This window comes from Aethalodelphis obliquidens, unplaced genomic scaffold (genome assembly GCF_003676395.1).
Source record: "Aethalodelphis obliquidens isolate GAN/ISIS:26980383/991018 unplaced genomic scaffold, ASM367639v1 scaffold128, whole genome shotgun sequence".
NCBI lineage: Eukaryota > Metazoa > Chordata > Mammalia > Artiodactyla > Delphinidae > Aethalodelphis > Aethalodelphis obliquidens.
In genome coordinates this window covers 291,684-319,436 of record NW_020838072.1, presented here as the reverse complement: position 1 = coordinate 319,436, position 27,753 = coordinate 291,684, and the positions used below count along the sequence as shown (strand labels likewise).

The 27,753-nt window shown below is 53.0% G+C and overlaps 2 protein-coding genes across 10 annotated transcripts in view; one reads left to right on the top strand and one right to left on the bottom strand.

Moving 5' to 3' along the window:
- Positions 1-27,296, bottom strand: part of TET3 (tet methylcytosine dioxygenase 3) — a 111,380-nt gene extending 84,084 nt beyond the window's left edge. For 2 of the 9 annotated variants that reach the window (XM_027099091.1, XM_027099096.1), the window contains exons 1-3: positions 23,712-23,964; positions 22,168-22,893; positions 7,795-7,851 (exon numbers count right to left, since the gene is read on the bottom strand). In XM_027099091.1, the coding sequence (XP_026954892.1) occupies positions 7,795-7,851; positions 22,168-22,470 (360 nt within the window). In that variant the 5' untranslated portion in view covers positions 22,471-22,893; positions 23,712-23,964. Of the gene's footprint in view, positions 1-7,794; positions 7,852-8,164; positions 8,736-8,778; positions 9,888-12,662; positions 12,814-22,167; positions 22,894-23,711; positions 23,965-24,185; positions 24,207-24,938; positions 25,286-27,012 lie in introns of those variants that run through there. The other 7 variants (XM_027099092.1, XM_027099093.1, XM_027099094.1 and 4 more) reach the window with 7 other exon arrangements.
- On the top strand, positions 22,791-24,903 carry LOC113616001 (basic proline-rich protein-like). The gene is made up of 2 exons (XM_027099122.1): positions 22,791-22,803; positions 23,687-24,903. Exons 1-2 carry the CDS (start codon positions 22,791-22,793, stop codon positions 24,880-24,882), a joined length of 1,209 nt encoding a protein of 402 aa, XP_026954923.1. The 3' UTR covers positions 24,883-24,903.
- Positions 27,297-27,753: the final 457 nt, after the last annotated feature.

The window sequence follows — 27,753 nt, the reverse complement described above, 5'->3', positions numbered from 1 at the left end:
AACATGTAGTATCTATACAATCAAAAAAGAGATTAAAAAGCCAAAAGATGTTACAGACTTTTGGATTTAGCCAAGATTGAGGACTGGCAAGCCTAAAGGCCAAGGTGGAAAAGGAAGTAAAGGGTAGACAGAATAGAGGGTAACACCAGGGAGGGGCTTGCAGGACTCCTCTGCCTTGCGCCCTATCACCTCGAAATCCACTCAGTTTCAGGAACACCCACACAGGCATGTAAAGGTGTTCCTGAGAGAGGACCAGCTGAAGTCCTCCAGGCCCAAAGCAAGCAAACACTGCTATACTAAGCATAGCTTCACCTACTTTGCCCAAATGCCTCAGAAATTCTGAACAATGGCAATGGGGTGAGGGTACTCATTTCTTGATCCAGGTGCTGGTTACACAGGTGTACTTACTTTGTGAAAACTCACCAAGCTGTACACAGTATGTGCTTTTATTGTGTGGATGCTATCCTTCAATAAAAGTTTTTTAAAATTAAAAGCTGAGAGAACACTGAGTTTCTGTCATCAGCTACAGAATTTCCCTCTTAAATTCTGGTTTTAATATGAACTTATGGATCAGAACACTCAATCCAGTATTTTGCCTGACATGTCTCATTGTCTTAATAAATACAGCATCTGGAAAGATTTTCACTATAATTATCAATAGATGAGAAAAAAAATTCCAGGGCAAGCCAGGGATATAGGAGACACAGGGAAAGCCAAAATGAATGAGGGCAGTGGCTCTCAACCCTGAGTGCACATTTAAGTCACCTAGGGAGCTGTGAAAAATGCTGGGGCCTGGGCTCCACCCCAGACCAGTTACATCAGATTCTCTGGGTCTGAGGCCTAGACATTGATATTTTCTTTTTCAAAAGCTCCACAGACGATTCTAATATGCACTAAACTAGTTGAACCAGAGGGCCCGGCCGCTGGCAACTCTGGAGGCAAGCTGAAGCGTGGCCCCTGCGCATCCTGGTGGAGGCTGTGGAGGGGAGCAAGTATTTAGGGCTGAAGCGCCCTGCCACCCGCCCAGGTCTCCCTCCACATGCCGCTTCCCCAGACCTCAGCAGAGACCCCCACATGGAGGAGGCAGCCTCTGGAAAGTAAGGGGGAGGGGCTTCCCAGGGGCTGGACACCGAACCCTGGGCTCTGGCTCCCAGCTGGGTGTTCAGACTGCTCCAGATCACTTGTCAATACAGCCCCAAGGCATATACCACTCCAACCACACAACCCCAGAACTAAGCCCTAACTACTACCCAGGGTCCAAATGACACCACTGGGAACCCACAGCTGGAAAACAGGAACCAAGGGGAAGTAACAGTGGAAAAAAGGGCCACAGGGCAGAGGTCAGTGTATAGCTCAATCGTCAGGTAGGACCTGACTCAGGGACAAGCGGTAGGGGCCGTGAAAAGGGGATGCCACGCAACCCTCACCTCTGGGGCTCCCACACCCAGTCATCCTGCATCCATTCTACCTAGTTATGTGACTGGAACCCACAGGAGTGACCCCAACAGATGGCTCTCTCGGCCTGGCAGCCCTGCAGCGTTTTTACAAGCTCCTAGATAACTCTGACACAAGGAGTCCTTTGCCCATGCCCTGCAAAGCAGTGCTCTTGGAGGCCCTCTCTCTGCTCAGTCTACTTAGGGCTGAGCTCAAAGCACGAGGGGTGAGAATGGGGATGGGCTGAGGCTGTGAGAAGAGCATGTTAGGATGGAGAGCACAGGTGGAGAAGAGAAAGGAATCTGCAGTGCCAGGGAAAACAGGGTAGGCATCTCTTGAGCACAGCCTCCAGCACTCCACTGGAAATCCATTTCTGTATTCCCCCACTAGAGTTCTGGTACAGGGCAACAATGATCCCAACTGGGAAGGCACGGTCTCCTGGCTCTGGCTCCAGCACAGCCTGGTACAGTCAGGCAGCACCCTCTTCACACAGCCTGAACTTGTTCAAGCCACCAAATGGAGAAAGCTCAGAAGTCAAGGTACCCTGCCCAAGGCAATGGAACTTTAGTGTCTGGCAGGGCCCAAGTTCACTCTGGCAACTACAGGGGCCTGGCCTCTGCCTTAACTGTTCTCTTCCTCTAAGTCCTGCAGCACACAAACACATACACATACACACACACACACACACACAGTCCTGCCCCATAGGTTCTGACGATCCACCATGAGAACCTGAGACTTGCAGATATAAAAGGACAGACAGGAGGCATCCTTATCTACAGAGGCTGAGATGCAAGTAAAATCTTTTGAGGTATTCCAAGAGAATTCGGGGGCAGCAAGATCTCTACTCTTCCAAGTGGTGGCTCTGTCCCCAAGATTGAGACTACGGAAGACAGGGGTCAAAACAGAGACCCTCTGCTCTCCCAGAAGCAAAGTTCTAAAGTAATGCTGTTCAGGGAATGGCCCATAAACTGTTTATCACCAGTTCACCACAACATAAACACAGGAACCAAGAATAAGCCTTTAGAAACCAGCACTGCAAGTTGAACCTGCTGCTCCGTCCAAGTATACATTCGCTGGACCATCTCATCCAATGGCTAACAGATTGGTCTAGATGGTGCTGAACTCCTGAGGTGAGCCACACGTGGCTAGAGCTGCCAACTAGTTGTACAAAGTAGGACCTGTTTTGGTCTGCAATATTTTGGGAATTCGGAAAAAGGTCCTTCCCCCCTTTTAGTTTGAGAAAAACTAACTCTGGAGGCAACCCCTTCATTTTACAGAGGAGACTAAAGTCCAGGGACTGCCGCATGGCTAATGAAAGAACCCAAGAGTAGGAGAGTTGGGATTAGACAGGAAAAGAAACTGGACAACTGCACTTCTCATCCTCCTCTTCCCAGCCAGTGGCCTCATGGGCGCTCCTTAAAGCAGTAAGGGCTCCAGGACCCACACACTTCAAATGAGTAGAAGACAATTTCAGGTTCAAGGTAAACTGCCCAGGTACAGTATTTTCTTCCAGCTTTTCCTGAATCTCAAACCCAACACATCTAAAGCCAACACCTTCCTTTCAAAATTAAGCTATCAGGACTTCCCTGGTGGCGCAGTGGTTAAGAATCCGCCTGCCAATGCAGGGGACACGGGTTCGATCCCTGGTCCTGGAGGATCCCACATGCCGCGGAGCAACTAAGCCCGTGCGCCACAACCACTGAGCCTGTGCTCTGGAGCCCACGAGCCACAACTACTGAAGCCCGCGTGCCTAGAGCCTGTGCTCCGCAACAAAGAGAAGCCCCCACAATGAGAAGCCCACGCACCGCGACCAAGAGTAGCCCCCGCTCGCCTCAACTAGAGAAAGCCCGCGCGGAGCCACGAAGATCCAGTGCAGCCAAAAAAATTAAAATAAAATTTAAAAATTAAAACAAAACAAAGTTAAGCTATCGTCTCAGCAGGTCCATTTCTGACCCCCACTACGCTAATCTGTACTCGCCAGATCCTGGAAACACTAACTTATTGAACATACGGTTGGCATGTTGATGCTTCCTTCAAAGTCCTAGGAGGTCCACTAAGTCGACGATGAAAGCAGATGTAAAGAGCAGGGCTGGCTGGGGGTGAGAGGCTTGGTCTGCCCCGTGCCAGTTCACAACCACAGCACAAAGATCAAAAGCATTTACTGTATTTAAAAACAACAACGACAACACCTGCCAGTGATGGTTTTCACGCTCAGTGTTACAGTTTTAGGCAACTTGGTCGATGTCTCTTACTTCTAGTGATATTGTGAACATCAAATCATAATTTCTCTTATTTTTCAGGACCTAGTACTATACCTGGAACGTGGTAAACACTCAGTAAATGCAGAAAGACAAAGGGAGGAAGAAAGGGAGATAAAGTGAATGGGAAGAGGATCACAGTTCTGGATAGCGTGATAATCTGTGGATTTTAACTGTCTCAGCCACCCCATCTCTATTTGCCCAAAGGCTTCCTAAACTAATCCATAAGGAAGCTATCTCCTCCTCAGAAGCTCCAGACAGGCTGGTAATGAGGGGGAGTCCTCAGCTGACTGCCAGATGCCAGAGTAGGAGAGAAAATGAGGCCAAAAGCCCAGGAGGTCAGGGTGGGAAAGACAAGATACCCAAAAGCTGAGCCAAACCAAGGCCTCCCAATACTCCCTGCCCCCATCCCCAGCCAGCCAAACTATCTGCTACAGCCTCGGGGGCATGGGAGGGGACTTGGCAAGACCACAATGATGGTTTCTAGCAGAAATGTCCATCTACAGCTGGAGGGAGCCCAGCACCTAGGTCCCTCCTCAGCCAGCCCAGCAAGGGGGCTAAGGAGCCATCACAGTGACCCCTGCAGGTAGCTCCAGGGCCTGCACCGTGGTGGGCAGGAAGGCTCTCCCTTCGGCTCACTCACCTACCTGTACTACAAAGTCTTCCCGCTCTCCCACAACATTAAAAAATGGCTGGGGTCACCAAGGAGGTGGAGCTGAGCTCTGGGACTCTAACTCTACCACTTATTGTGCATGGTGAAGCCCTCTCTTTCCATTCTCAAACTCAACTCTGAAATCCTCTTGGTTGGTTCCTTTCCTACCATCGTCTGATATGCTCACCTGCTTCCATATCTCCCCAAGTTCACTACTGCTTGTAAACATACCTCAGAGAGAAAAGACTTCCTGCTGGACCCACACAGAGGGCTGGAGAGTGGGAAGAGCAGGCGAGAAAGAACTAGTAGGAGTGACCCACGGTGTGTGGCAAGTTGAGGATCACAGATCCTTGACAAAAGGAGCAGTGGCCCAAAGGAGAGACAGAAGGCAGAGATCCCGGGCACAGTTCCAAAACAGTTTCCACACATCCTCAGCCAGTGGAGGGTTCCCATGGGGCAGAGTATGGGAGCAGTGTGGGAGCCCGAGAGCAGGGCAGCCTGGTGCTCTCGGCACTGGGCACTCACTCCTGTCCAGGCTGCGAAGAGGGAGGCAGTGGCAACAGCGTATGCTATGGCATGTTCCTCGGGGTATCGTGAGTAGACATGTAACACGCTAGACAGTAAATGACCACGTGCGTTCATCAAGCTCAACTCTATGCCTGTGACAGGCATGACGCACACCCTACATCATGAATATTCTTGAAACCCTGGCAGGACTCAGCACACAGTAGATGAGCACATTCCCGTTGGTTGCTGGATACCCTTCACCCAGGGGGCTTACCCATCCTGTGCCCATCCTGTGGGAACACAGACTGGGAGACCCCTTTGTCCTGTGTCCCAGAGTCTTTGCCTGATCTGAATGAGCTCACACGCCACACACATCTTCCTACACCACCACCTCCTGACGGAAGAGGATCTAGCAAAATTGCTCCACCAGAGTATGTGGGACACCACACTCAACTGGCCACCTAAGAAAACTATCTGGGGGGAAGGTGGCACCAGGAACAGGGGCTCAGATCCAAGTGCTTGCTGGCAGTGGCAACCTGGACCAAGAGGAGGCTAGGCTTTTCCAACAGACAACGATGAAAACAAGCACAAACACCTCAGAGCTTTAAAAACGCTGCCCGGGACTTCCCTGGTGGTCCAGTGGTTAGCAATCCACCTTCCAATGCAGGGGACGCAGGAACTGTGATCCCACATGCTGCGGGGCAACTAAGCCCGCGCTCTAGGGCCCGTGAGCTCTAGGGCCTACGCGTCACAACTAGAGAGCCCGCGCACTGCAACGAAAGATCCCACGTGCCACAATGAAGATCCCGCGTGCCACAACTAAGACCTGACGCAGCCAAAATAAATACATTTTATAAAATAAATAAATAATAAAAACGCCACCAGCTCAGGCCCCACTCTGAGAAGGGGGAAGGAGGAAGACATGTTTGAAGGGCGTCCTCTGTTTTTCCAGGCAGCCCTGCTCCATGCCCACAACACTAAGGGTGGTGGTATTAAGCTGGGAGCTTCCATCAGGACGGCAGGGACAGCAGAATGCAGGCAGGGAGGAAAGGAGAACACACTTGGAAAGACCTGAAAAGAAGCCATCATTAGGCAGGAGGGGGTGCTTTCCGGAGTAAACAAACCTGCCAGCAGTCCTTCCTCCCAGCAGAGAGAGAAGCTCTGCCTGACAAGGCCAAAGACACAGAGGAGGGAGGGAGCTGCCCCTTCCCTGAGCCTACCTGTCCTCATCCCCTTGTCCTGCTTTCCCCAGGGTGGGGGGCAGAACAGGTGTACTCCATGATCTCCGTGTCCACAGCCCTCAACAGCACACAGGTGATTACAGCAGTGGGCGGCCAGAGGCGGAAGTGGAGGTGACACCTGGGGGTTTCACTGGAGAAGGGGTGTGGAGTGAGCTCACAGCTCTCTCCTCCCCACGCACAGCATCGCCAGTATCAACCACCTCTGCTTGCCTCAGGGGCCTACCACGGTCTTGTCCCAGGTGGTCACCCACTACTAGCGTCCTCATCAAGGCTTGCCCAGCTCCCCAGGAGAGCCAATGCCACCTGGCCCTTCTCCTTCTCCCAGAAGCAAATTTCTTGCCCTCCCCCAAGTACTTCCTTGATGTAAGTTCCTTTGGGAGGAAGCCAGGGAACCACCCCAGCTCCTGATCCACCCCGCAGCCTCACCCAGTAGCCCCCATCCCCTCTGGGAAGGCAGAGCCCCTCCCTGACAGCGTCCCCACCCAGGCAGTGAGGGTGGTACTTCCAGCGCCTCCAGGGAGCTTCCCGCAGTTTTCCCAGGAAGCCAGAGGAGGATTTCCAGGGAGAAAAATCTCAGAGCATCTGGGGACATGAGCAGCTCACCCACCTGCTACCCAAGCAACCAGATTCCCCCAGCTCCTCACAGGCTCCAGGGGCTGAAGGAGAAGACAGAGCTGAGGCAGGGGCAGGAATGGGCTCCCTCCTCCTAGAAGTCCCATCCAGTCCTGCCTTGCCTACCTGTTCCTACACTCCTTCCCCAGCCTCTCTTCTCTTGACTTGAGAGGCAGCCACACTGAGCTGCCTCTTGCTCTGTTTTCTCCACCCTGGGCCAGCAGAGGATACTGCTGAGTAATCCCAAACTCACGGCGGATCCCCAGCCCTGAAAACAGGGCAAAGCCCAAGGAAACCTACTGATCCTGGTCCTTGCCAACCAGGGAGGAACATCTGTGTTTCCTCGTAATGGCTTATATTCCACAGACTCTGCCCTGCCCCAAATACCCCAGCCCTGGCCCCGAGACAACCACACGGAGAAGCTCAGTGCCCCCTTCTCCACTTCCCACGCACCTGGTAACATTCCCTTCCAGTCCCCCAGACACCAAGCTGCACAGAGTAACAGCAGTCGACCGCCTGCAGGATTCCCAGTCATGATGTTGCATCAGCCCCCACCCTACCCAAAATATCCTCACCCCCACCACCTCCTCTCCTCCAGCCATCTCCATGGTGACAGCAGCATGACTAATGACACCCTATCAGCTTCAGACTCAGGAGCACAATTCCCCCACCCCCTTAACCTCTCCCCCCCCACCCCCCGGCCCCGGGATTTCTGCAGATTGGATGCAAACCAACAGTGGCAGGGACATTCTCGAGAGATTTCCAGAGGCAAGGATGGGAGTGGGTTGCATGTCTTAAAAAAAAAAAAAAAACCAGTTCAACAAACCCAATCCCAACTGCACCCAAACCATCCAGCTGAGAAAGCAAAAAGAATCCAAACAAAACCCACACAGGCCTGAGAATTCATTGGCCGCCCACACCCCCGCCGCCCCTCCCCCTCAGCTGCTGCTACACACACAGTGGGAGATTAAGGGATCACCAGAGGAGACCCTTTATTTTTATCCAATCCCATCAAACACTTCACCTCTACCACACACACACACACACACACACACACACATACACACACACACACACACACACAAGGTACCTTGACAGCAGCCCCTTGCCCCCACGGCCCGGCTCCTTCACCAGCCTTTATTTCCACCTGCAAAAGAAACCGGAGAGACTGATGAGCCAGGCTGACACCAGGAAAGCAGCAAAGTCCTTCTGCTGCACCCCCAGCACCGCTGCAGGGAAAGGGGGAGAAGGGGAGGCACGGGGCCTCGGAAAGAAAGGATAGCAGGGACCATCTTCCTGCCTCCAGCTGCCACCCAGACGCGCGGTGGAAGGGCTCATTCGCCTTCCAGAGTGTTTTTGTTTTCATTTCTCCTTTTTCCACCCTCCCAAGATCCAAGAGGGCTCTGCCCCTCCTCCTGCGTCCGGTCTAGCCTCGTCCCTCCCCGCCCTGCCCGCTCTACCTCGGCCGGCCTCCTCTGGTGCATCGGCCGGCGGGCCTCCCATTATCCCCGCCGGAGCGCACGGAGGGAGGCACTGCAGAGGCGGCGGCGGCCAGCTGCCGGCTTGGCTCCCCTCCCCGCCGCCGGCGAGGCTGGTGTGGAGGGGGCGGCGCGCTCGCCAGCCAATCCCCGCCGCCGGCCGAGCGGGGGCAGGGCCGCCGGGGGTTGGACCTGCCCAGCCGGGAGGCGGGGGCACAGCCAAGGGTGCCGGAGCCTAGCTGGCTGTGGCCCAGGCCCGCCGCCGCTCCCCGACAGGCGGGGAATCCCGGGACACCCTCAACAACTCCCGAGTCGGGGACCAGAAGGTAATACCCAGAGGCATCCTCTGCATCTACAGGGTCAAAGGCAGACTGCGTCGGGGTCGAGCAGATGCTGGCAGGCTTCCCCCTCAGGCCACTCTCTAGCCCTAGGACACCAGCAAACTGCCTCATCCTAGCAGCAGCTAGGACAGTGCTAGGCGCTATAAAAGCAATAGCCCCTGCAATCTTAGAAGAAAAAAATAAAGCCTTGGCAGTATGAACCTTTACCCCATTTTGCAGATGAGGAAACAAGGCAAGACAAGTGAAGTAACTTACCCAAGGTGACACAGCTAGAAAACGGCAGCACTGGGACTCCAAGGCAGGTCTATCCGGCTCTACAGACCAGACTCTCAACCATTATGCAGTCCTACTCCTCCCTCCCTCCAGCAGATTTCCTCTTGAAGCCAACATTGCCTGTGGCTCAAAGCCTCACCAAGTCAGACTTGCCCTCCCTTGCACACGAACACCACCTCACCCTAGGAATACTCATCCCTAGTGCCTGAACATAGGCCACCCCCTCCAGACAGCCTCACCACCACCACCACCACCCTCAATGTTTCCTCCTCTTTTAGAAAGGCCACAGGAGGAGGTGCCTCCAGACTTCAGGGCTTCCCATCCCCTGGAAAGGCTGAGGAGGGGAGGCAGCCCAGACTCTGAGCCTCTGAAGGCTGCAGCACCCAGGAGACTGAAGGAGAAAGAACAGAATGGGGAGAGGAAAGCCCTGCAGTTCCTAGGCAACCCAGGAGACATCCTGCTTCACCCCATCCCCTCCCTGTAGCTGAACACCCCAGAGCTTCTGTCTTCTAGGAGCGGGACCCTTATATGGTCTCTGGTACTCATGTATCTGGTTGTTTCCTGGCTCCACTATCTAGCTGCAGGACCTTGGTGGTGGTACCTTACCTCCCTTAGCCTACTTTGCAGTTCTATTTTACAGAAGCAGCTACCTCATACAAAGGTGTGAGGATTCTGTGAAAAAATGCAACACAGTGCCTGCCACACTGCAGGTGCTGCTAGCTACCACTCAATTTCTGAGAGAGTTCATTGTGTGCTACTTTTCAACTCACAGATGTGACTTGTAGGACTAGTTAGGATGTGGGAGAGCTCATTTCAGTGATGTGCTCTGCTACCAACTCCACCACACCTGCCCAATTACTGCCCCCTCCCTGAAGCTCCAAGGGGGTACTCAGAATGGGACGAGCTGCCTCATGAGAGACAGCAAAGCTGGGCTCTGGTGAGGAGACTCCAGAAGGCACCAGGACCCACACCTGCCTCACCTCTGGGGGCAAAGAGCAGCCCTACTGGGCTCCTCCCCAGGGCAGGGAGGAAGGCAGGTGACAAGGCAGGGCAAGGAGCACTGTCCTGAGCCATGGGCTTCTGCACCCCTTGGCTCTTACCTCGGCCAGGCCAAGTGAAGTCCCTCCTTTATCCTAGTCCCCAAAACCCCTGCCCCACCCACCCTCATACAGTCTGCTGCTGGATAAGAGCAACTAACACTGCTTGGACAGTAACAATCAATACCGTTGCTGCTGTGGCTGCCACAGTTTATCAAGCCCCTGCTAGGTACCAGGCCCTGTGCCAACCATGCTGTGGGAGCATCTCATTTGACTTGTCCACACACAACCTTATGGGAAAATGGGCTTAGAGATGTTGTTACTTGCCCATCAACACACAGCTGGTGAGTGGTGAGCTAGAATTCCAACCCAGGTGTTTCTCATTCCAGTTCTTTAAGCCCTCTCTCCCAGCCAACCTCAGGGAAACTTAAAGAGGGATAGGGTCTCTTGAACCAGACCACTTCCCTTTAAGCTATGGGTCTAAGAACAGTAATAGTTTCATGCCTCAGAGACTTGGCGATGCTGCTCCTTGCCTAGGTTCCCTTCCCTCTCCCCCACCTGGCAAGCTAATATGGTACAAGGCTTAATCCAAATGTCACCTGCCACTGCTACCTTCCCAGCTCATCTAGCCCTCAGGAGCTTCACCCACTCCTCCTGGGGCCTCCTCTAGAGCCGTCACTACCAAGTGCAGTTATTTATTTACACGGCCGTCTTCCCCACGTGGGCAGGGGCCCCGTCTTCCCTACTCACTAGGCTCTGCACAGAGCTGGAATGTGCTGAGCTGAGTTTCTACACAAGGAGGGTGGAGAGGCAGGGGGTTGGGCACTGAGACGTAGAGGACACTCTCCTGGTCGACCTGTTCTCTGAGGTCCCCAGGGATCAGAGGAATACTTGCTCTCCTGGGAGGGCACGACCTGCCATCTGAACTATAGCCGAGGCCGAGCCTTGTTCAGCCAGCACACGTCTTCCTCACAAGGCTGCAAGAGCCACCCTGACTCTCTGCTTGAACCACAGGTCCCGCCTCACCCCCCGCAGACTGCAGACACCCTAGCAGAGCCCGTGGTCCCCAAGGCAGGGCACCTGCAACCATCTCTATCCCACCCTGGCCTCCTGCCCTTTTCTGAAGCACCTGGAACGCTACAGCTCCAAGGAGACACAGAGGCGCATGCTGGGGCCACTCTGCCTCCAGCGGGGACATTCTCCACACCTCACACCTGACCCCCTCCCCTATCTGCCCCTCTTTCTACACTTGGGGCTTCACAGTGACCAACCCAGAGGTGCCTGGGACCCCTCTGCATAGGAGCTGGAGGTCCCTCCCCACCTTCCATCATGACCCCTAGACACCACTGCACTCCCAGCAGGAGGAATGGGGCCACAGCCCTCCCCACTAGGGAGAGGTGAATGGATTAACTCACTCTCAGAACCCACAAAATACCCCAACACAGAGAACCTCAGAAACACAGTTACCTACAGGCCAGAACCTACACAGATATATAAAGACTAGGAAATGGGGATGCATCCAGAGACAGATTTGGGGGGGTTTATAGGAGGATCAACCAAGCAGCAACGCCACGCCAAGCCCCATAACCGGACCATGATGTACTGTATCTTATTTAACCCTCAAAACAAACCAATGAGACAGGAATTATTAATGCCCATTCTACAGACTGAAAAATTGGGAGACTGAGCAGGGCTCTCGCCTCCCCCCCCCCCCGCCACTCGTAGCAATACAGCTGGTGCTGCTCTGTGTAGCTCTATGATTTTCTTATCAACCTACCTTTTCTAGAGTTGACAGGGGGTAGATGACAACTTCTCCTCTCTTGCCATGCCTGTGTCCTAAAGGAGGTCACTCCCCACAGGGCTTTACTTCAAAGCTCAGTTCAAGCCCCACTTCCTCCAGGAAGCCTTCTCAGATTACCCTAGACCTCTGCCAGCTGACAGCACTTCCAATGTTTCTCATTTGACACTTGGTACTGCTATCTGTCTCTGTGTGTCCTGCCTCTCCAACCAGAATGGCTAGAGTCGTGCCTCTTCAAAGCCCTGGGGTTTTTTTTGTTTTGTTTTGTTTTGTTTTCCCAGCATTCCACACACTGAAGGCACTTGGAATCGACTGTGGGGGAAATCTGTGACCTTCCCTTCCCTCTCCATCACACAAAGGATCTGCCAAAGAAACCCAACATCCTCTCCACCTTCAGAACCTATGTTTGAAGTCACCGGTGTCCACACATCAATTTCCACCCAAGTAATTGCAGCCCATCACACACACATCATCCCCTATATTTCAAACTCTTTGCAGTTGTCATGGGAACTGCCTTTGCCTTCATTCACAGATCAGGCCTCACAATTAGCTTTGGCAGCGGAAGTCTGTATCAACGGCAATCTCAGGGAGGAGAAAGACAAGGAGGTGAAAGAACAGCAGCAAAGGAAGAAAAGGTGCTCCTCCTTGGAGATGCAATAGAACCAGACTGAACTCAGGCACCCAGTGATGTCAGAGGGAAAGCAGAGCCAGCCAGCAACTCCACCTGCATATTTCCATACCAACAAACAGAATGCACCCAGACCCCCCCAGGCTGACAAGCAGCAGCTGTGGCTCTGCCCACACCCCACAAGCCATCCTAAATGCTTATAAGAAGGTCTTATATTCTATGAACCTCATCACGGTCTCCCCACCCCAAATTCAATAGCCTTGGACCACCAAATGTTCCAGGATCCAAGCAAATAACACAGAACCTTCGTTGAGAAGCTGAGACAGGAATACTGAGTGGTTTAGAAACCTGGGGGCAGCCCCAGGGGAAGACTACCAAGAATAATTAACACAAAGCATCTTACCTTCCACCTTGAGGACCCATGAACACCCTCAGCTGGTGCCCTGTGGTCTGTCCGCGTCCTTCCACACCACTGCCACCAGCCGTGAGCATTCGAGTAGCATCTCTGCACAGCTCAGTTTCAGGGGAGATGCCTCCCTCCTCCTAGAAGTACCCCCCCTCATCTTTCACATATCCCTACGCTGAAACTCTCAAAACAGGTCCCTTCCCTTCCACGATGGTCTCTCTTCACCTAACAGTGACTAAGGCTGGTCTCTGCCCTCAAGGCATCCCTCCCTTGTAGCCCTACCAGACTAATAGTTTGTTGCCACGCTTGCCTCCCTCCCCAGACTGTGAGCTCATTAAGGACAGAGTAAATGCTGCTTCCCCTTTACCGATGGCTCAGGCTCAGCGCAGCGCCTCGCACACAGCCAGTCCCAGGCGAGATGTGCTGAAGGAGGCTGGGAAGGCAACTTGCAGGTTTACCAGTCAAAGCAGATGACGTCCTGTCTCTGGAAACTTAAGCGACGCCAGAGAGAGAAGCTGCCCTCCCCCGGCACAGGGGACGCTGGAGGTCCTGGGACTGAGGAAGCATTCCAGGAAGGTGCCTCTCCTCCGTATCCTCCTAGCACCAGCTCTTCTCCTCTCACTGGCTCCCAACACCCCCACCGCATCCTGCAGCGTCAACCATCCAGACAGGACCCAGGCTCACGGTGAGAGAATGCCATTCCCTCTCTCTTCTGGGGCTCCAGGATCATTCCCAGCATCAACCAGGGAACTGGGGTACCCAGAGCTTACTCTTAAAGGGCAGAGAAATCAAGAAAAAGACAGAACAAAATGAGACCAGAGAGAGCCACCCAGTGTCCTTCCCACAAGAAAGGCTCAGAAGGGAACAGACTCTATGGTCCGGTACCTTGCTACTTGTTTTTGACCCAGCATCTCCACACCCCTTCCTGAGGCTTCCTCTGGCAGTAATTAAATGGGGTGGGGGACTATGGGACACGTGCATTCTGGCAAACGCTCCCAAATGACTCTACCTAATGCAACTCCCTTTCCATTTGGAGCATCTAGAGTTGCTGCTCTACTAGTAGTGGGAGGTGCATTATTCTGTCCACGAATTCCCTGGCTGGGTGTGGGGAGACAGGGCACAAGGGAGTTAGAACATGTACAGGTCAGAGCCAGCAGCGCAGGAACAGAGCTTGTGCGACCTGAAGCAAGCAACCCCCCGTGGTCACCGGAAGGCTGGCCAGTTACCCCACACCGGGGCGCCGGCTTTTTTTTTCCCTCCCTCAGTGACTAATAAAAACTTAGGTTATCAGATTTCTTAAGCAAATGACAGGAGACAAGGCCACAGAGGGGTGTGTCCACTCCAGGTGTGCCAGCAGCCTGGGCCCTGCACAGACACACTCAGGCAGAGGCCCAAAGCAACCCTAAAGGACTCTCCCAGCCAAAGTGCAGCAGGGCTCAAGGTAGATAAAGGGGTCGTATTCCTCTCCAACACCTTCTCTCTTCCTGAGCATCCTGCTCTCAGTCCACAAGGGAACGATAAAGAAGTGATGGGGAGGAGGAATCAGTGACAACTCCCGAGACCCCTGATGTGGTCTTTCAACTCACCCAGCCACCACACTCCCTTCTCCAGGATGAGAGGCCCAAGGCAGAGAGGTGACTGCTGACTTGGGGTGGGGCATGTGCCCGAGTAAGAGCCCTCAGGCAAGGTTCACCGGGGCTGCTGGGTACGAGTGAGGGTGGGAGAAGCCACTTTCCCCCAGGCAGCTTCAGAGAGCACCTTCAGATGGGGAGCCACACCGCATTCCTATTGTTTTTCCCCACAGCAGATAATTAAAACATGGCCCATGCCTTCAAGGGAAGCAATAAATAAAGAGAGCATGCTCAGTTAAAAAAAAAAAAAAAAAAAAATGCAATAAGCTTTGCCGTGGGTTGTTTAGAACCCAGGAAAGCATTGCCCCCTCCATACCCCTCACCACTTACCTTGGGGTGGGAACAGGAACCCTATCCCAGAATATCCTTCCAGGAATAACCAACTGGGACAGCTATGTCCCCAACCCAGAAACAGTCTTCAGTGAGGGTTCAGAGACCCCGCAGGGAAACTCCATGTCCAGTAGAACTACTCATATTGATAAAAAATCGAACACACAAACCACTTGAAAGGCAGCTAGTGTGCCTGAGTTTCTGAATTTAATTTTCATTAATTTTAATTTTTGTAGCCACACATGGCTAATGGCTATCATATTGGACAGCTCAGGTAGAGCATGCTTCTTAAATTTGGGAGGTCATGAATACTCTTGAGAATTTGCTGAAAACCACAGCCCCTCTCCCCTGAGAAAATATACCCCTGCACATTCACACACTTGGCTGAAATTTTCAGAGAGTTTACAGACCATATTCCAACCCAGGTCTGAGATCAATCAGGTCTAGAAATTGACCAAAAACGTTATGGCCTAAGAGCGATGTTTCTTCTGCAATGTAGTTGTCTAAGGAATATGTTATACTTTACACAGTTTGAGCAAGAGACCACCACGTGTGGAAGACCCCGCCTGACAGAAGACGTCCTTGTAACATCCCAGCCAGAACATCCAGCCTCTACGCAGACCCACGCAGGCACAGGGCTGGTTCTTCAGTCTTGGAACAGCTATAAATGTTAGAAAATTCTTGTTTTCAAACATGGATTCAGGGAGATCAGCTCAGTGCTTTCTGATGACCTAGAGGGATGGGATAGGGAGGGTGGAAGGGAGATGCAAGAGGGAGGGGATATGGGGATATATGTATACATATAGCTGATTCACTTTGTTGTACAGCAGAAGCTAACACACCATTGTAAAGCAATTATACTCCAATAAAGATGTTAAACAAATAAACAAACAAACATGGATTCAGTCTACCTGCTAACTTCTACCCTCGAATAAAAGTTCCACACATTCCCCTACACAAAGGAACTGACTCCCTCTTCCACACAGGACTCGTCTTAGCCTGCGTTCCTCCACTCATGTCCGAGCTGAACAACTCATCTTCTTCAGTTGTCCTGCATGTGACTACTCTGACAGAGCTCCTAGAGACAGGCTGTCAACACACCTTTCAGAGTTTCAGCTATTCCTACCTGCTATTTCTTTCTTTGTTTAAAAACAAGTGCAGAGCTTTGGATTTACCCTGATTAAATTCCATTGAGTTTGGCTGAAGCCCATTGTTCCAGACTGCCCCCAATCTTCTTAACCCCTTGTTCTATCATTCAACTTAAATATCTGCATCACCACTACTACCGCTGCCACCACCCACCTACCCACTGATCACACCTGCTCCTACCTACATCTTAGGAAGAGGGGGCACACATCCCTTCAGCTCCTAAGCCTCCAGACCCTTCCATGAGACCCCGGGTTCTATGGGTGTGCTCCTCCTGTTCACAACTACCACCAGCTAATACTCTCTCGTGGGGCTCCCATGTTCCAAGTCAGACTGCTGAGCAGCAGACGTCTTCTGAGAACCCTTTCCCAACTGTTCTCAGAACACACACACAAGTTCTTAAAGGGCTTATTTTATTGATAACTCACTAGACTAGAAAGAAATGGACTCCAGAAAAACAAGAATAAACATGAAGTAAATCTCAAGATGTTCTTGTCTCCCTGGCATACAGGGTAAATGGGTTGGATCACCCTCCTTACCCTTGTTGACAACTGGAGTTCTTTTTTTTTAAGTGTAATATATCAAATTTTTATTCCCATTACGTCTTTTTTCTTTAAAGATTTTTTTGATATGGACCATTTTTAAAGTCTTTATTGAATTTGTTACAATATTGCTTCTGTTTTATGTTTTGATTTTTTGGTCACGAGGCATGTGGGATCTTAGCTCCCCGACCAGGGATCGAACCCACACCCCCTGCACCGGAAGGCTAAGTCTTAACCACTGGACCACCAGGGAAGTCCCTGCAATTGGAGTTCTTTACCTCTGTTCATCAAGACTTACTTCTGTCCCCTTCTCCACTCACAGAAATGCCATAGACCAGCTCCGCAAACTCTCATGGACATACAAATCACCTGAATGTGGTTAAAGTGCAGATTCTCATTCAGTCATTCTGATGTAAAGCCTGAGATTCTGCATTTCTAACAACCTCCCAGATGATGCGATGCTGCTGGGCCACTGATTAGCAAGGAGGAAGTATGGCTGTAAACCATTCGGGTGCCCTAAGACTCAGGTGAGCAATTTGCAGTAAAGAGTCCAGGTGGGTGCCCATCATTCAGCTCTCACCTGTGTCAGAGGAGTTCCACTGTAACTACACATTAGATACACCTGGGGAGCCCCAGCCCAGTAGAGATCCACCCAAGACCAATCAAACTAGAATCCCTCGGGGTGGGATCCAGGCGATCCCAACATGGAATCCCTGATCCACACTGGTTGATTAAAAGTTTGAACAAGGCAGTTATACCTGTGCCCTCTTCAGGATGACTTTAAATAAAAACTGGTCCTCTGATCTGTCCACGAAGCTGGCAGGAAATAACATTTATCTGCAGAAATCCAGGCCCATTGGTTTGATTGAGTTTCTTTGTAAAGAACCACAGGGACCCTCAAAGCTCACCACTGTCTTTCTAAATCTCACGAACCACCTTTTAAAAAATCTGCTCTAGAACTGTCAAAAACTGACATTGGTTTACAATTTCCAAAATCTCTTTGAAAAATGGAACTTTCTGCCTGTCTCTGGTCTTTTGGCCCTCTTCCAACCATCAGAATTCCATAACGATATCATTCCATGAGTATATCTGAAGGTGTGCAGTAGGGAGTGAATGACTCAGATTCAGGTAGGGTAGCTGGCTCTCCTTTCCTAACCACACATGCTGTGGTCTCTCCCCAGTTTACACTCCCTGGCATGACAGGGATCTAGTGGCTTCTCTCTCTCTGTCACTAGTTCTGCTCCAAAGCTCTAAGACTGTCTCTTCCTTCTATGCTCTTGCTGGGAATATATAAAAGCCTTTTATTGTCTTGAGCATTTTCCACCACCTCAGCACATTCTGGCCACTGGACTCTCTTATGTCCCTCTTAAAGCGTCAGACTACACTTGAAGCGCACCCCTTTCCATGTAAAAAGCACGGTCTTTTACTATCTGCACTCATAGACAGCAGCCCAAGCAGCCACATGGACGGTTCAGATCTTCCCCAGTCCCACCACCTTCCTCCTTAGGGCACCATTTAGGACAGTTAAGTCAGCATTTCCTTTTTCAAAAGCAATCTTACCCCTCCAGCTAACTTCCCTTTTAGAGTCTGTAGCCATGGGGTTAAAACTGATTACAACCGAAAAACAATTTTCTAAAGTCTATGGTAAACACCTCTCCTTGCCCAAGCTTCTCACTGGATTCAGAAATGCTGAGATGGGGTCCCTTTCTCTAAAGAGTCTCATCACTTCTACTTTACCAATCAATTCTTCCTTTGCTGGTGGGAACTGGTGCCGCCTGACAGCATCCCTCCTCATAGCCTCCATCTTCAGGAAGCCAGAGCTACTAGCAGGTGAGGCAAGAAGTGGTCAGGTTCTGATATTGTTGAGAGATCCCCGATTCCAAGGTATCCTGTCTCAAAACTGGCATAGAGCTTTGTTTCAGCCACTAAATTCAACTGGCTGAGGGCTAGACACACCATATATATTTCTATTTCCCTTCATTTCTCACCCATTCTCGGTCATGCTTCCAGCCTTATGTATACATACTTCTAGGGAAGTTTTTCTCACAAAGGGGTTTTCTCCTACCCTTTTTATCAGACATTTATGTCCCTCACCATGAGCAACTTTTCAGTCAGGCCCTGGGCCACAGCGGCTCCTTGCTCCTGGGTGTCCAGCCTCCTCCCCCAGCAAAGAGGCCGGCAAATGTCTCCCTCCCTTTGCCTGGCCCCACAGTTCTATGAGCAAGCAGGGATGTCTTGAAACAAACATTTAATAAACAATTAAAGCTCAGAGACTAACAGACACAATTTTTATGCATAAAGATTAATTCTTTTCTAGATGTTCTAGGAATGTGTTGTCACCGTGCACTGATTACCTACCATGTGCTAGACGTTCTGCATATTTTATCTCAATTAATCCTCACAAAGAAGGGTTATCCCATCTGACATATGAAAAAACCAATGCTCAAGAGAGTCAGCGGCACAGCCCTTACTTTGGGTTCTGTATCTTCACACTCACCAAATCCTACTTTTCTAATCAGCCGTCTTCACTGTGCTACAAGCCACCACTCAGGTAAAAAGAATGTGGAAGTCAAATAGCCTCCGACATCAGCCTAGGATCTCAATCCTCCCTGGAACTAGGAAGGAAGACCTCAGTTACAGGAATGAACACCTTCAGGTGTGTTACCTCTCTTTAGGGCCCAGAGAAGTAAGTAGTCACCTACATCTGTGGTGGACAGGACCAGCCCTGGGAGCTGCCTCTACTACTAAAATGCTGAACTTTTCTGAGTAGATGGGCTCTGCTGCACCACCTACCCGCACTGGGTAAAAAATTGAGGAGCAGGGAAGGAAGACAAGATAGTCAAGGTAATGTTCCCCCCTCACAGGATGACACAAAGCAGCTGTCAGCAGATAGCTCAGAAGAAGCCCCAAAGGAAGCTGGAGGACGTAGAGACAGGATGGAAGTAAAGAAAGGTGCCCAGAAGAGGAGACGCTGAGAAGCACAGGTGCAAAGAGAGGGTCTGATTCCCAAGAGGCTCCTGGGATGCTGTGTCTTGTCCCACCTGAAGAGCAGGGGCCAAGTTCTAAAGTTCTATGGGTCTCACAGATGTAGAGAACAAACGTACGGACACATGGACACCAAGGAGGGAAAGTGGCTGGGACGGGGGTGGGTGGTGGTGGGGGGATGAATTGGGAGATTGGGATTGACATGTATACACTAACATGTATAAAATGGATAACTAATAAGAACCTGCTGTATAAAAAAATAAATAAAATTTTAAAAAGTAAAATAATAAACAGCATGTACAGCTTGAAAAACAATAAAGTTCTACGGGTCTCCTCCTTTGCTGACCTCCCAAATCCTGGGACAGGTCCCCTCTGCTACATGGCTGCTCAGACCTAGTGAAGGTCTCAGCAGTCCCCTGGGGGCTGTAAACGCTGGGCTGGTTCCCTGGGCTCCCTCACTCAGGCACAGCCTCTCGGGCCTGTCAACTCTGCCAGAGATACATTCGTCAAATGCAGTGTAGCCTGGACAGTGGTTCCCACAGTTTCAGCCTTCAAGGACCAATTTAAAAAAATTGTGGAGACAGACACTAGTTACCATTTTGTATTTTGCCAAGTAAAGACTTTAAAAAAAATAGATCTAATTTTTATCAACACCTCCATTTCATTAAAAAAAAACACACTTTTAAACATCAAGAAATAGAAAGTATCTATCCTTAAAACAAAGTACTGCTCTTTAAGTCAAAGAAAGTTAACTTTAAGACAAAGCTCACTCCATTGTCCCCTTTCCATTGTTTCTCCAGAAACTGGGAGAACTCTGTCATGGGACAGCACAGGTGCACAGATCAGCACGTGGACCCTCTGTCCAGGGGGGATCACAGGACACCAGCCACATTTTCCTGACCCTGGGGGCCTAGAGGGGCAGCCGGCCACGGCAAGGTCCACAGGGATGCAGACATCTCTCCGCCGGGTTGTCTCTAAGCCTGAGCCAAGCCAGATCCCCGGTCTCTTAACCACGACCACCGGAAGCCCAGGCCAGCAGCTTACACGCAAGGATGACAGGCCCCTGGCTTCACTCCCAGCCCCTTTCACTCAGGTATGCCTCATTTTTGCCGAAAGAAGAGCTTAAACACTGTTCACAAGAGCCACGTGTTCCAGCCCAGAAAGCTGAGCCCGCTTCATCTCCCAGGGTTTGAGAGGAACGGAGTGAGAGAAAGGTGGAAGAGAAGGAGGTAAACCCTACCAGGAAGCAAGCAAAGGAATCAAGCTTCACAAGGTAGCCGAGGCAGGTCCTACTTATACCAAAACACGAGATCTCATGCCCAGGAGTGAAGCCTACCCCTGATCCCACCTCCCTTTCAGAAATGACTCACAGAGCACTGGGCCAGCAGGATGCCAACTCCCCCAAACACCAGCAACATAAAGGAGCTGGACACGGTCTCCCAGGCTGGGCTGGGGAGCTGCAGATGTGATCCAGATGTCTGCTTTAACCTGAGACCGGGGAAATACAGCATCAGTCCGCCGTCCCTGGACCGTGATATGCAGCTTCCACAGGGAGTGGGCGAGACAAGGTGAGAAGGGGCAGAAACATCCCAGCAACACCCACTTTCCTGACCAAAACACTTGGATCTTTCTTCCCGGCCACGGGACCACAGCCCCACCAAGCTGGCGGCACAGCTCTGAACTCAGCAGTCAGGGAAATCCCGAGTGCAAGCCGCCAGCCCATGGAAGCCACAGGTACCCCGGCTCTCAGAAGTACAGCGGTTTCCAGCCCAGCTAGAGAGGGCTTCAAAGGCCATCAAGCACAACCCCTGCATCTCCCCAGGCAGAAGACAGACCCAGAGAGGGGACCTGAGTTGTCCGAGCCCTCGGACAAATCAGTGGCAGAGCGGGGGAGTCCCACAGACTGTGCAGGCCTCCGTCTCTGTCCAGCGCCAGTTCCGCTGCCTGGAGCAACCTCGGCCGCTACACTGCTCCTCCCAAGCTGCTCAACTTCACTCGTCCCTACCTCTGCCAACTCTCCGCTGTTACAGCTGCTACCAACCTCATGCTGGCAGCCCACCACCAGAATGGAAAGGAAAGATGGCCAGTGCAGGGTCACTTGCCTCTCCACTTCCTCCTCTGCTCTCATTCCAACTCCTTCCCTCTCTCTGCCTCCCTGCTCATAATTAAGGAAGTACTCCTTCCTGGGGTTGACAGTGTCTCAAAAACAATCATTCATTCATTCAATTAGTATCTGAGTGCTTACTACACACCAAGGAACTGAGCCAGGCCCTGAGAACACAGAGATAAATGGTCCTTGACCTCAAGAAGTACTGTTTAGTAGGGGAACCCAAATCATGGGTTTCTCATTAAGTTCCCAAACACTTTTAGGTATCATCCCAAAAATGATGGTACCCAAAAAGATTTAGGGAAAGAAACATCCCACTCCATCAGGGAAGCATAAAAAACACCGTGTCACTCCAAATTTTCATTTCCAAACCCATCAGCCTCCAACCCTTACCTGACACCATCACTCCCCACATCACCCAAGCATTGGTGTGACCTTGAAACACATCTGAGGCTTCAAGCAGGACAAGAAACTTCTAGAGATAAAGCTGGATATCATTGTCCTGCATCAAATGCAAACATCAGAGATGAGACTGCTAGCTCAGAGCCCTCTACAACCCGGTTCCTCTCCCATCAACTGTCGGCCCGGCAAAGGAGCCTAAAGCAGCTTCCAAACACAGCAACACTCCTATTTATGGCCCCACTCAAAGCTGGACCAGGAGGATCAAAGCGGGAGAACGGGCTTAACTGGCTTTAGCAAGACCCCTGTGAACACAGCACCCTCAAGGAAGGGTCAGGGCAGCCACGCAAGATCCATCTTACCTCCTTGAGAAGCCCCACTTTTTTCTTCAGCACCTCACACTTGCGCAGTTTGCAGATCTGATGTGTGCGGCGGTTGGTACAGCTGGTGCAAGCCCCACAGTTTTCTAGCCGCCGGCAGGGCTCGCAAGTACCACACCGTTTCCTTTTCTTCCGCCCATCTCCACTCCCTCGGAGTTGCGGTTCACTCCCAGCCATTGGGAGCCCAGGCCCCTGGAAGCCCCCTACCATCACCTGGCCCTGAGGGAAGTCATAAAGGCCTGGCAGGTCTGGCTGGACTGCCAGGGGCACCTGAAACTGACTCATGACGCTGCCAGAGGTGGGGGCATAGGTGCTGGGACAGAGCCACAGTCCAGCTTCCTGCCTCCAAAGGCCACCAACAGGTCCTTCTCTCCTAAAGCAGTCAAAATCTACAGGGTGAAGGCAAGTAGCTCCAGGCTCCGGGATGGGTGCCTCTTCTCAACCCCTCTTCACCTCCTCTGCAGCAGTCTGATAGGACTCAGTTGGGGGCCACTCTCCCACCTGATGGGGCCCGGGATCTGGGGGAGGACACCAGCGGCAGTCCCCAGAGACGGGATCATCTTGGATGGGTGGGTTCTTCACCCTCACCCACTCTGGACCCAGGCATGAGGTGTGCCAGTAGGTGTGTGATGGGGGCAGGGCAGGGTGAGGAGTTTCTCCTCCTGTATTTCTTCTCCCGGGTCAGGATGATGGAGAAGGCAGCGCTGCCTGCAAAAGAGACAGAAAGGGGAAGCGCATCACTCGGGGCTCGGGGACAACTTTCACATGTTACCTCTTCCTGCTTCTGGGAAAAGGGAAGATGGGGGAAGAGAATGGGCTTGCTCTCATGAAGTTCTGCCCAGAACCTCTGGCAGGGCACACTAGCACCCGCTCCCTGAGGGAGAAGGCCTAGGGCCTGACGAGGTGGTAAGGAAACCTGGACGGCGAATTTAATGGGGTGGTCAAGGTGAGATTTCTAAGAAAGTTGTCCTCCGCCCCACCCCCATGGGCTTGGGAGAGTTTTGCCAAAATTCCCACACACCCCTCACTGGAGGTCGCTAGGCCCTCCCCAAGGGAGCACAGCTTTCAAAATAAAGTTTGCAGAGAGCTTCACTCGGCGGGGCTGCCCGGGCGCCCCCTGCACGGAAGCGGCCTGGAGAGGGGCGCGCCCGGGGTAGCCCGCGCCGGCCGCCCAGCCGCGCTCCCCGCCCGACGGCCGGACCCGTGAGGGCGGCCCGCTCCGACGAGGGGGCGCTAGGAGGGGGGCGCGCTCCGGCTCAGGCCCGGCGCGCGCGCGCAGCCTCTCGGGCTCCTTTGTTCTGGGGCCTCGGCCGCTCGGCTCCGGCGGCTCCGCAGCCCCCGCCCCGCCCCGCCGCCCCCGCCCGGCTCCGCTACACTGTGATCCACAGCACCCCCGCCTAGTCTCCCGCAACAAAGTAGCGGCCCCCCGGCCGGCCCCCGGGCCGTCCCCTCCCCCGCGGGCCGGGCCCCCCCCCCACGCCTCCCCTCCCCCACCCCGGAGCCGGAAAGGCACCGACTGCACCGACCTGCCCGCCGCCTCCGGGGCGGAGCGCACAAAGGGGCAAAGTTTCCCGGCCCGCGCCGCCGCCACCACCGTCGCGGCCGCCGCCGCCGCCTGGGGCGCCCGCCTCCTGGAGCGCCTGGCCCGGCCGAGCTCGGCGCACGGAGCCCCCCGCCCGGGCCGAGGAGGGGACGGCGCAGGAGGAAGGAAGAGGCAGCGGCGGCCGCGGCGGCAGCAGCAGCAGCAGCAATGAAGGCGTCCGCGGGACTCCCCGCCCCCCGCGCGCCGCGGCACGTGCTCGCCCGGGGACTCCCCCGCCCGGGAGGGCGCGCACGTGCGGCCCCGCCGAGCCCCGCCGAGCCCCGCCGGCCCCGCCGCCGCCCTCTCCGCCGGGCTCGGGGCTACGCGAGGGGGGAGTTCCGCGGAGGGGGAGGGGACGGCGCGGGCAGTCCTCGAGCGGGTGGGGGCAGGGCCCGGCCCGGACGCCGCGCCTTTGCACCTGCAGTACTTCCCCTCCCCAGCGGTCGGTCCTCCCGGGACCCGGCCGCCCTCCTCCGGTTGGCCGCCACCGCCCTCCGGCGCTTCTGCAGACCGGGCGGGCGCGGCGGGCGGCGCGGGGTGGGGCACGCGGACCTCCCAGTCTAGGCCCTCGGCGGAGCTGGCCTCGGTGTCCCCACTTCCTGCCACTCCCTGCGGGCCGAGCGGCCTGGGACGGCCCCGGCGCCCCCGGGAGTCCTGAGCTCCGGGCCCGACTGACCCCCATCTCCTGGCAGCCGCTCGCTCGCTCATTCCGAGGCAGGACAATGGGGTACATCGCGCGTTTGCGTACCGAGTCAGCCTGGCCGGCTAGGAGGGTATACCCGCGAGAAGAGGCCGAGGGCCAGCCGGGAGGCACCCTCGCGGGGGTGGCGACCGAGCGCCCTACCCAGGCGGACCCCGGGCCCCTACCATCGCGAGCCTCCCCCGCGCCGCTCTCGGCTCTTTCGCTTCGAAAACAAAGACTAATCCGATACCCCCGCCCTGCCTCCCAGAGGAGGGGAAACGGGCGCGTCGCGGAGGGTAACCGAGGAGGACAGCGTTCAGGAGGGGCTCGGACAGCCACCGAGGGGGCCGTGGCGGAACCGAGCCCTATAACCCAGCGCAGACACTTTGAAAAGTCACCCCGGGCTATTTTCCAGCCAAGGGGCAAGGCGTAAGAATATTTTCCAGTTGCCAAACTGCCGGTTCTCTCTGCTGCTTTTTTTCCCCTCACCTGTTGTTCAGGCCAAGTTGAAATTCCAGGTTAGATTAATTCAGCTCCACCCATCGGGCCTGACTGCCAGGCTGGTCCCCGAAGCTTCCTTCCACCTACCTGGGTTGCTGGGGAGAAGGGTGGGTCTCTAACACACACACACACACACACACCACACACACCCAAACACGGGCAAGTCCTGGCAGAAACAACCACGGGCGGACTGGCCTGACCAGTTTGGGCGGTGTTCAAGGAACCAGGTATCTGGCAGGCGTCGCCACCGGGATGAAGCTAACAACTCAGCCAAAACTGGAAAAAGAGCATTCGGCCGGTTATTTAAAAGAAGAAGAAAAAAAAGTAATTGATCTCAAGTAGCGCTGTCCAGAAAGCCCTAGGCAGTAGGAGAAGCCCGGGTTCCGTCTGGAACTTCCCTCCCCACAGGCCTGATTTTGACAGCCTGCTCCAGTGGCCAGGTTGTCAGCTGTGGGAGGGCGGTGAACATGGCTGCAATACCTACTTCCTACTCTGGCCTTTGAGAGTAGGAAAGAATTTCTGTTCAGGGAAGTAAGACTAGAACTGAGAAGAGATACCAATAGAGTGCAATTTTCAGTCAAACATGAGAACAGTTTGTGGACTTTGTTTTTTATGTAATGAATGTTTAACGTTTTAAGTATTTTATTTTTAGCAAAAATTATGTATATTAAAGAAAACAGGCAATAGAAAATTAGAAGACAAAAATAACCCCAATACAACATTTAACCTTTTGCTATATTTCCTTCTAGCCTTTTCTATTGTAGATTATTTCCTTTTTTAAAATAATAACATGGCTGTACTCACACTGGTTATGCAGCTTGCTGTCCACTTTTTACTTAACATTATATTGCAAGTATTTCCCTATTTGATAGACAATCTCCAGATAGTGTGACAATGAAGAGGGTGGCTTAGGAGTCAGGGAACTGTGGGTTCCAGGCCTGGCTCTGCCACTTGGTAGCAGAGTGACCTTGGACAAGGTACTCATCATCTCCAAAGGAATCCAAGTAAAGTACTTAACATAGTGCTTAGTAAGTAACAATTATTGTTTAATCCACATAAAAACCCTGTGAGGTACATACTATCTTTAAACCCACTTTACAGATAAGGAAATAGATTAAGTAATTTGCCCAAGGTTACTCAGCTAGTGAACTGTAGACTCAGAATTTGAGCCCGGCATCTTTCCTCCTTTTTTCTGTCTTGGTGAATGGCACCAGCAATTTGCTGTGCCAGTTTACTCTTCACCAGCTATCTATGAAAGGGTCATTTTACTAAATCCTCTGGCTTAGGTAACAAGATGGATGCTGGTGCCATTCACCAAGGCAGAGTACAGGAGGAAAGATGCCTGGGGACATCTGCGTGGAGCTGAGTGTGGAGCTGAGGAGGTGAGGCTGGGGCTGTGGGCCCCAACAGGGAGCAGCTCGTGAGGCCTCAGGTGTGGAGGACCTCACTAGGAGTGGACATGGAGAGTGAGAAGAAAAGGCAGCCAGGCCAGAGCCCTGGCGAACACCAGCTCATGAGGACAGCAGCTGACAAGGGGCCAGCAAAGGAGACAGAAGGAGCGGCCAGAGAGGTAGGAGGGAAAACCAGTCCCAGGTCTGAGATGTGCTGTCAGTCTCTCTCTGGAGCCTTGTATTTCAGCAGTCTTGTCATTCATTCCTTCTACCCAAGGAAACCCCTTCCCACTTCAACCCCTTCCCAGTTACTCCTTCTACCCGCCAAGTTCCCATTCATCCTGCAGGTCTCGGCTTAAATGCCATGAAACCTCTTCCAGCTCTTCAGACAGATTCCAGAGTCCCACACACTCTCCCTCCCCAGAAGTTTGACGCTGCCTCCCTAGGAAAATCTTACCAGTATCGTAATCATTTGCACATTTCCCTCCCAGTTACTATGAGCCCTTGGAGGGCTGGGACCCTGTCTTTTCACCTTTGTAACTCTAAAGCTAAGCACCCAATCAATACGTGTTCAATGCAGACACGAGGTCAGTAGAGCCTGATAAATGAAATATCCCAGTAACGCCCAGCACCCACAGGCTTCCAAGGTTTATTCCTGCTTGCTTTCCTACCTGCACGAACCCTTCAGGGGCCCTCAAAATGCACTCCAAACTCCTCAGGCCCTGCCTTCCTATGTCTGCAGCCTCCTGTGCCGCCGGGTTATCCCTACTGGAGGAGCGCTCAGGGCAGGAGAACAGCTGGGACCGGCGTGGAGGTGGCGAGCGAGCCTCTCTATCTGAAAGCAGCCTGAAACCAGAGGCAGTGAGTGGTTCACTAAGTGTGGTCCCAGGTCCGCAGCGTCACCAACACCTGGGGAACTTGTTAGAAATGCAAGCTCTCGGACCCCACCCTAAACCTACTCAAGCAGAAACTCTGGGGGTGGGGCCCAGCGTTCTGTTTTAACAAGCCCTTCAGGCGTTGCACCCTCAAGTTTGAGAAGCCGGCGAGAAGCAAGTTCAGCACCTAGGCGCCGGCCAAGATCACGCCGGAGGCGCTTAGAGGAGGCAGACCCCGGGAGGCTCCTTTTATAAATCGGCTTGGCGGGCCCCACCCCCAGTGGCCGAGGGCAGAGCCTTTTAGGCAATTGCTCCGGTGAGGTTAGGACCTGGCTGCGCTGCTGCCTCAGGGACTAGAAAGGGAAATCCCGTCTCGAGAAGGAAGAGCCCGAGGGACTGCAGGCGCTACAGAATTGGCAGGGGGCGTTTCGCTGGATGGGGACGGAGGTGGGGCTGGGGAATAAGTAGGGCTTCCATTGATGAACTGAAGTTAATTCCGCACTGGGCAAAGGACACAAGAAGTGTAATTGGATGTGC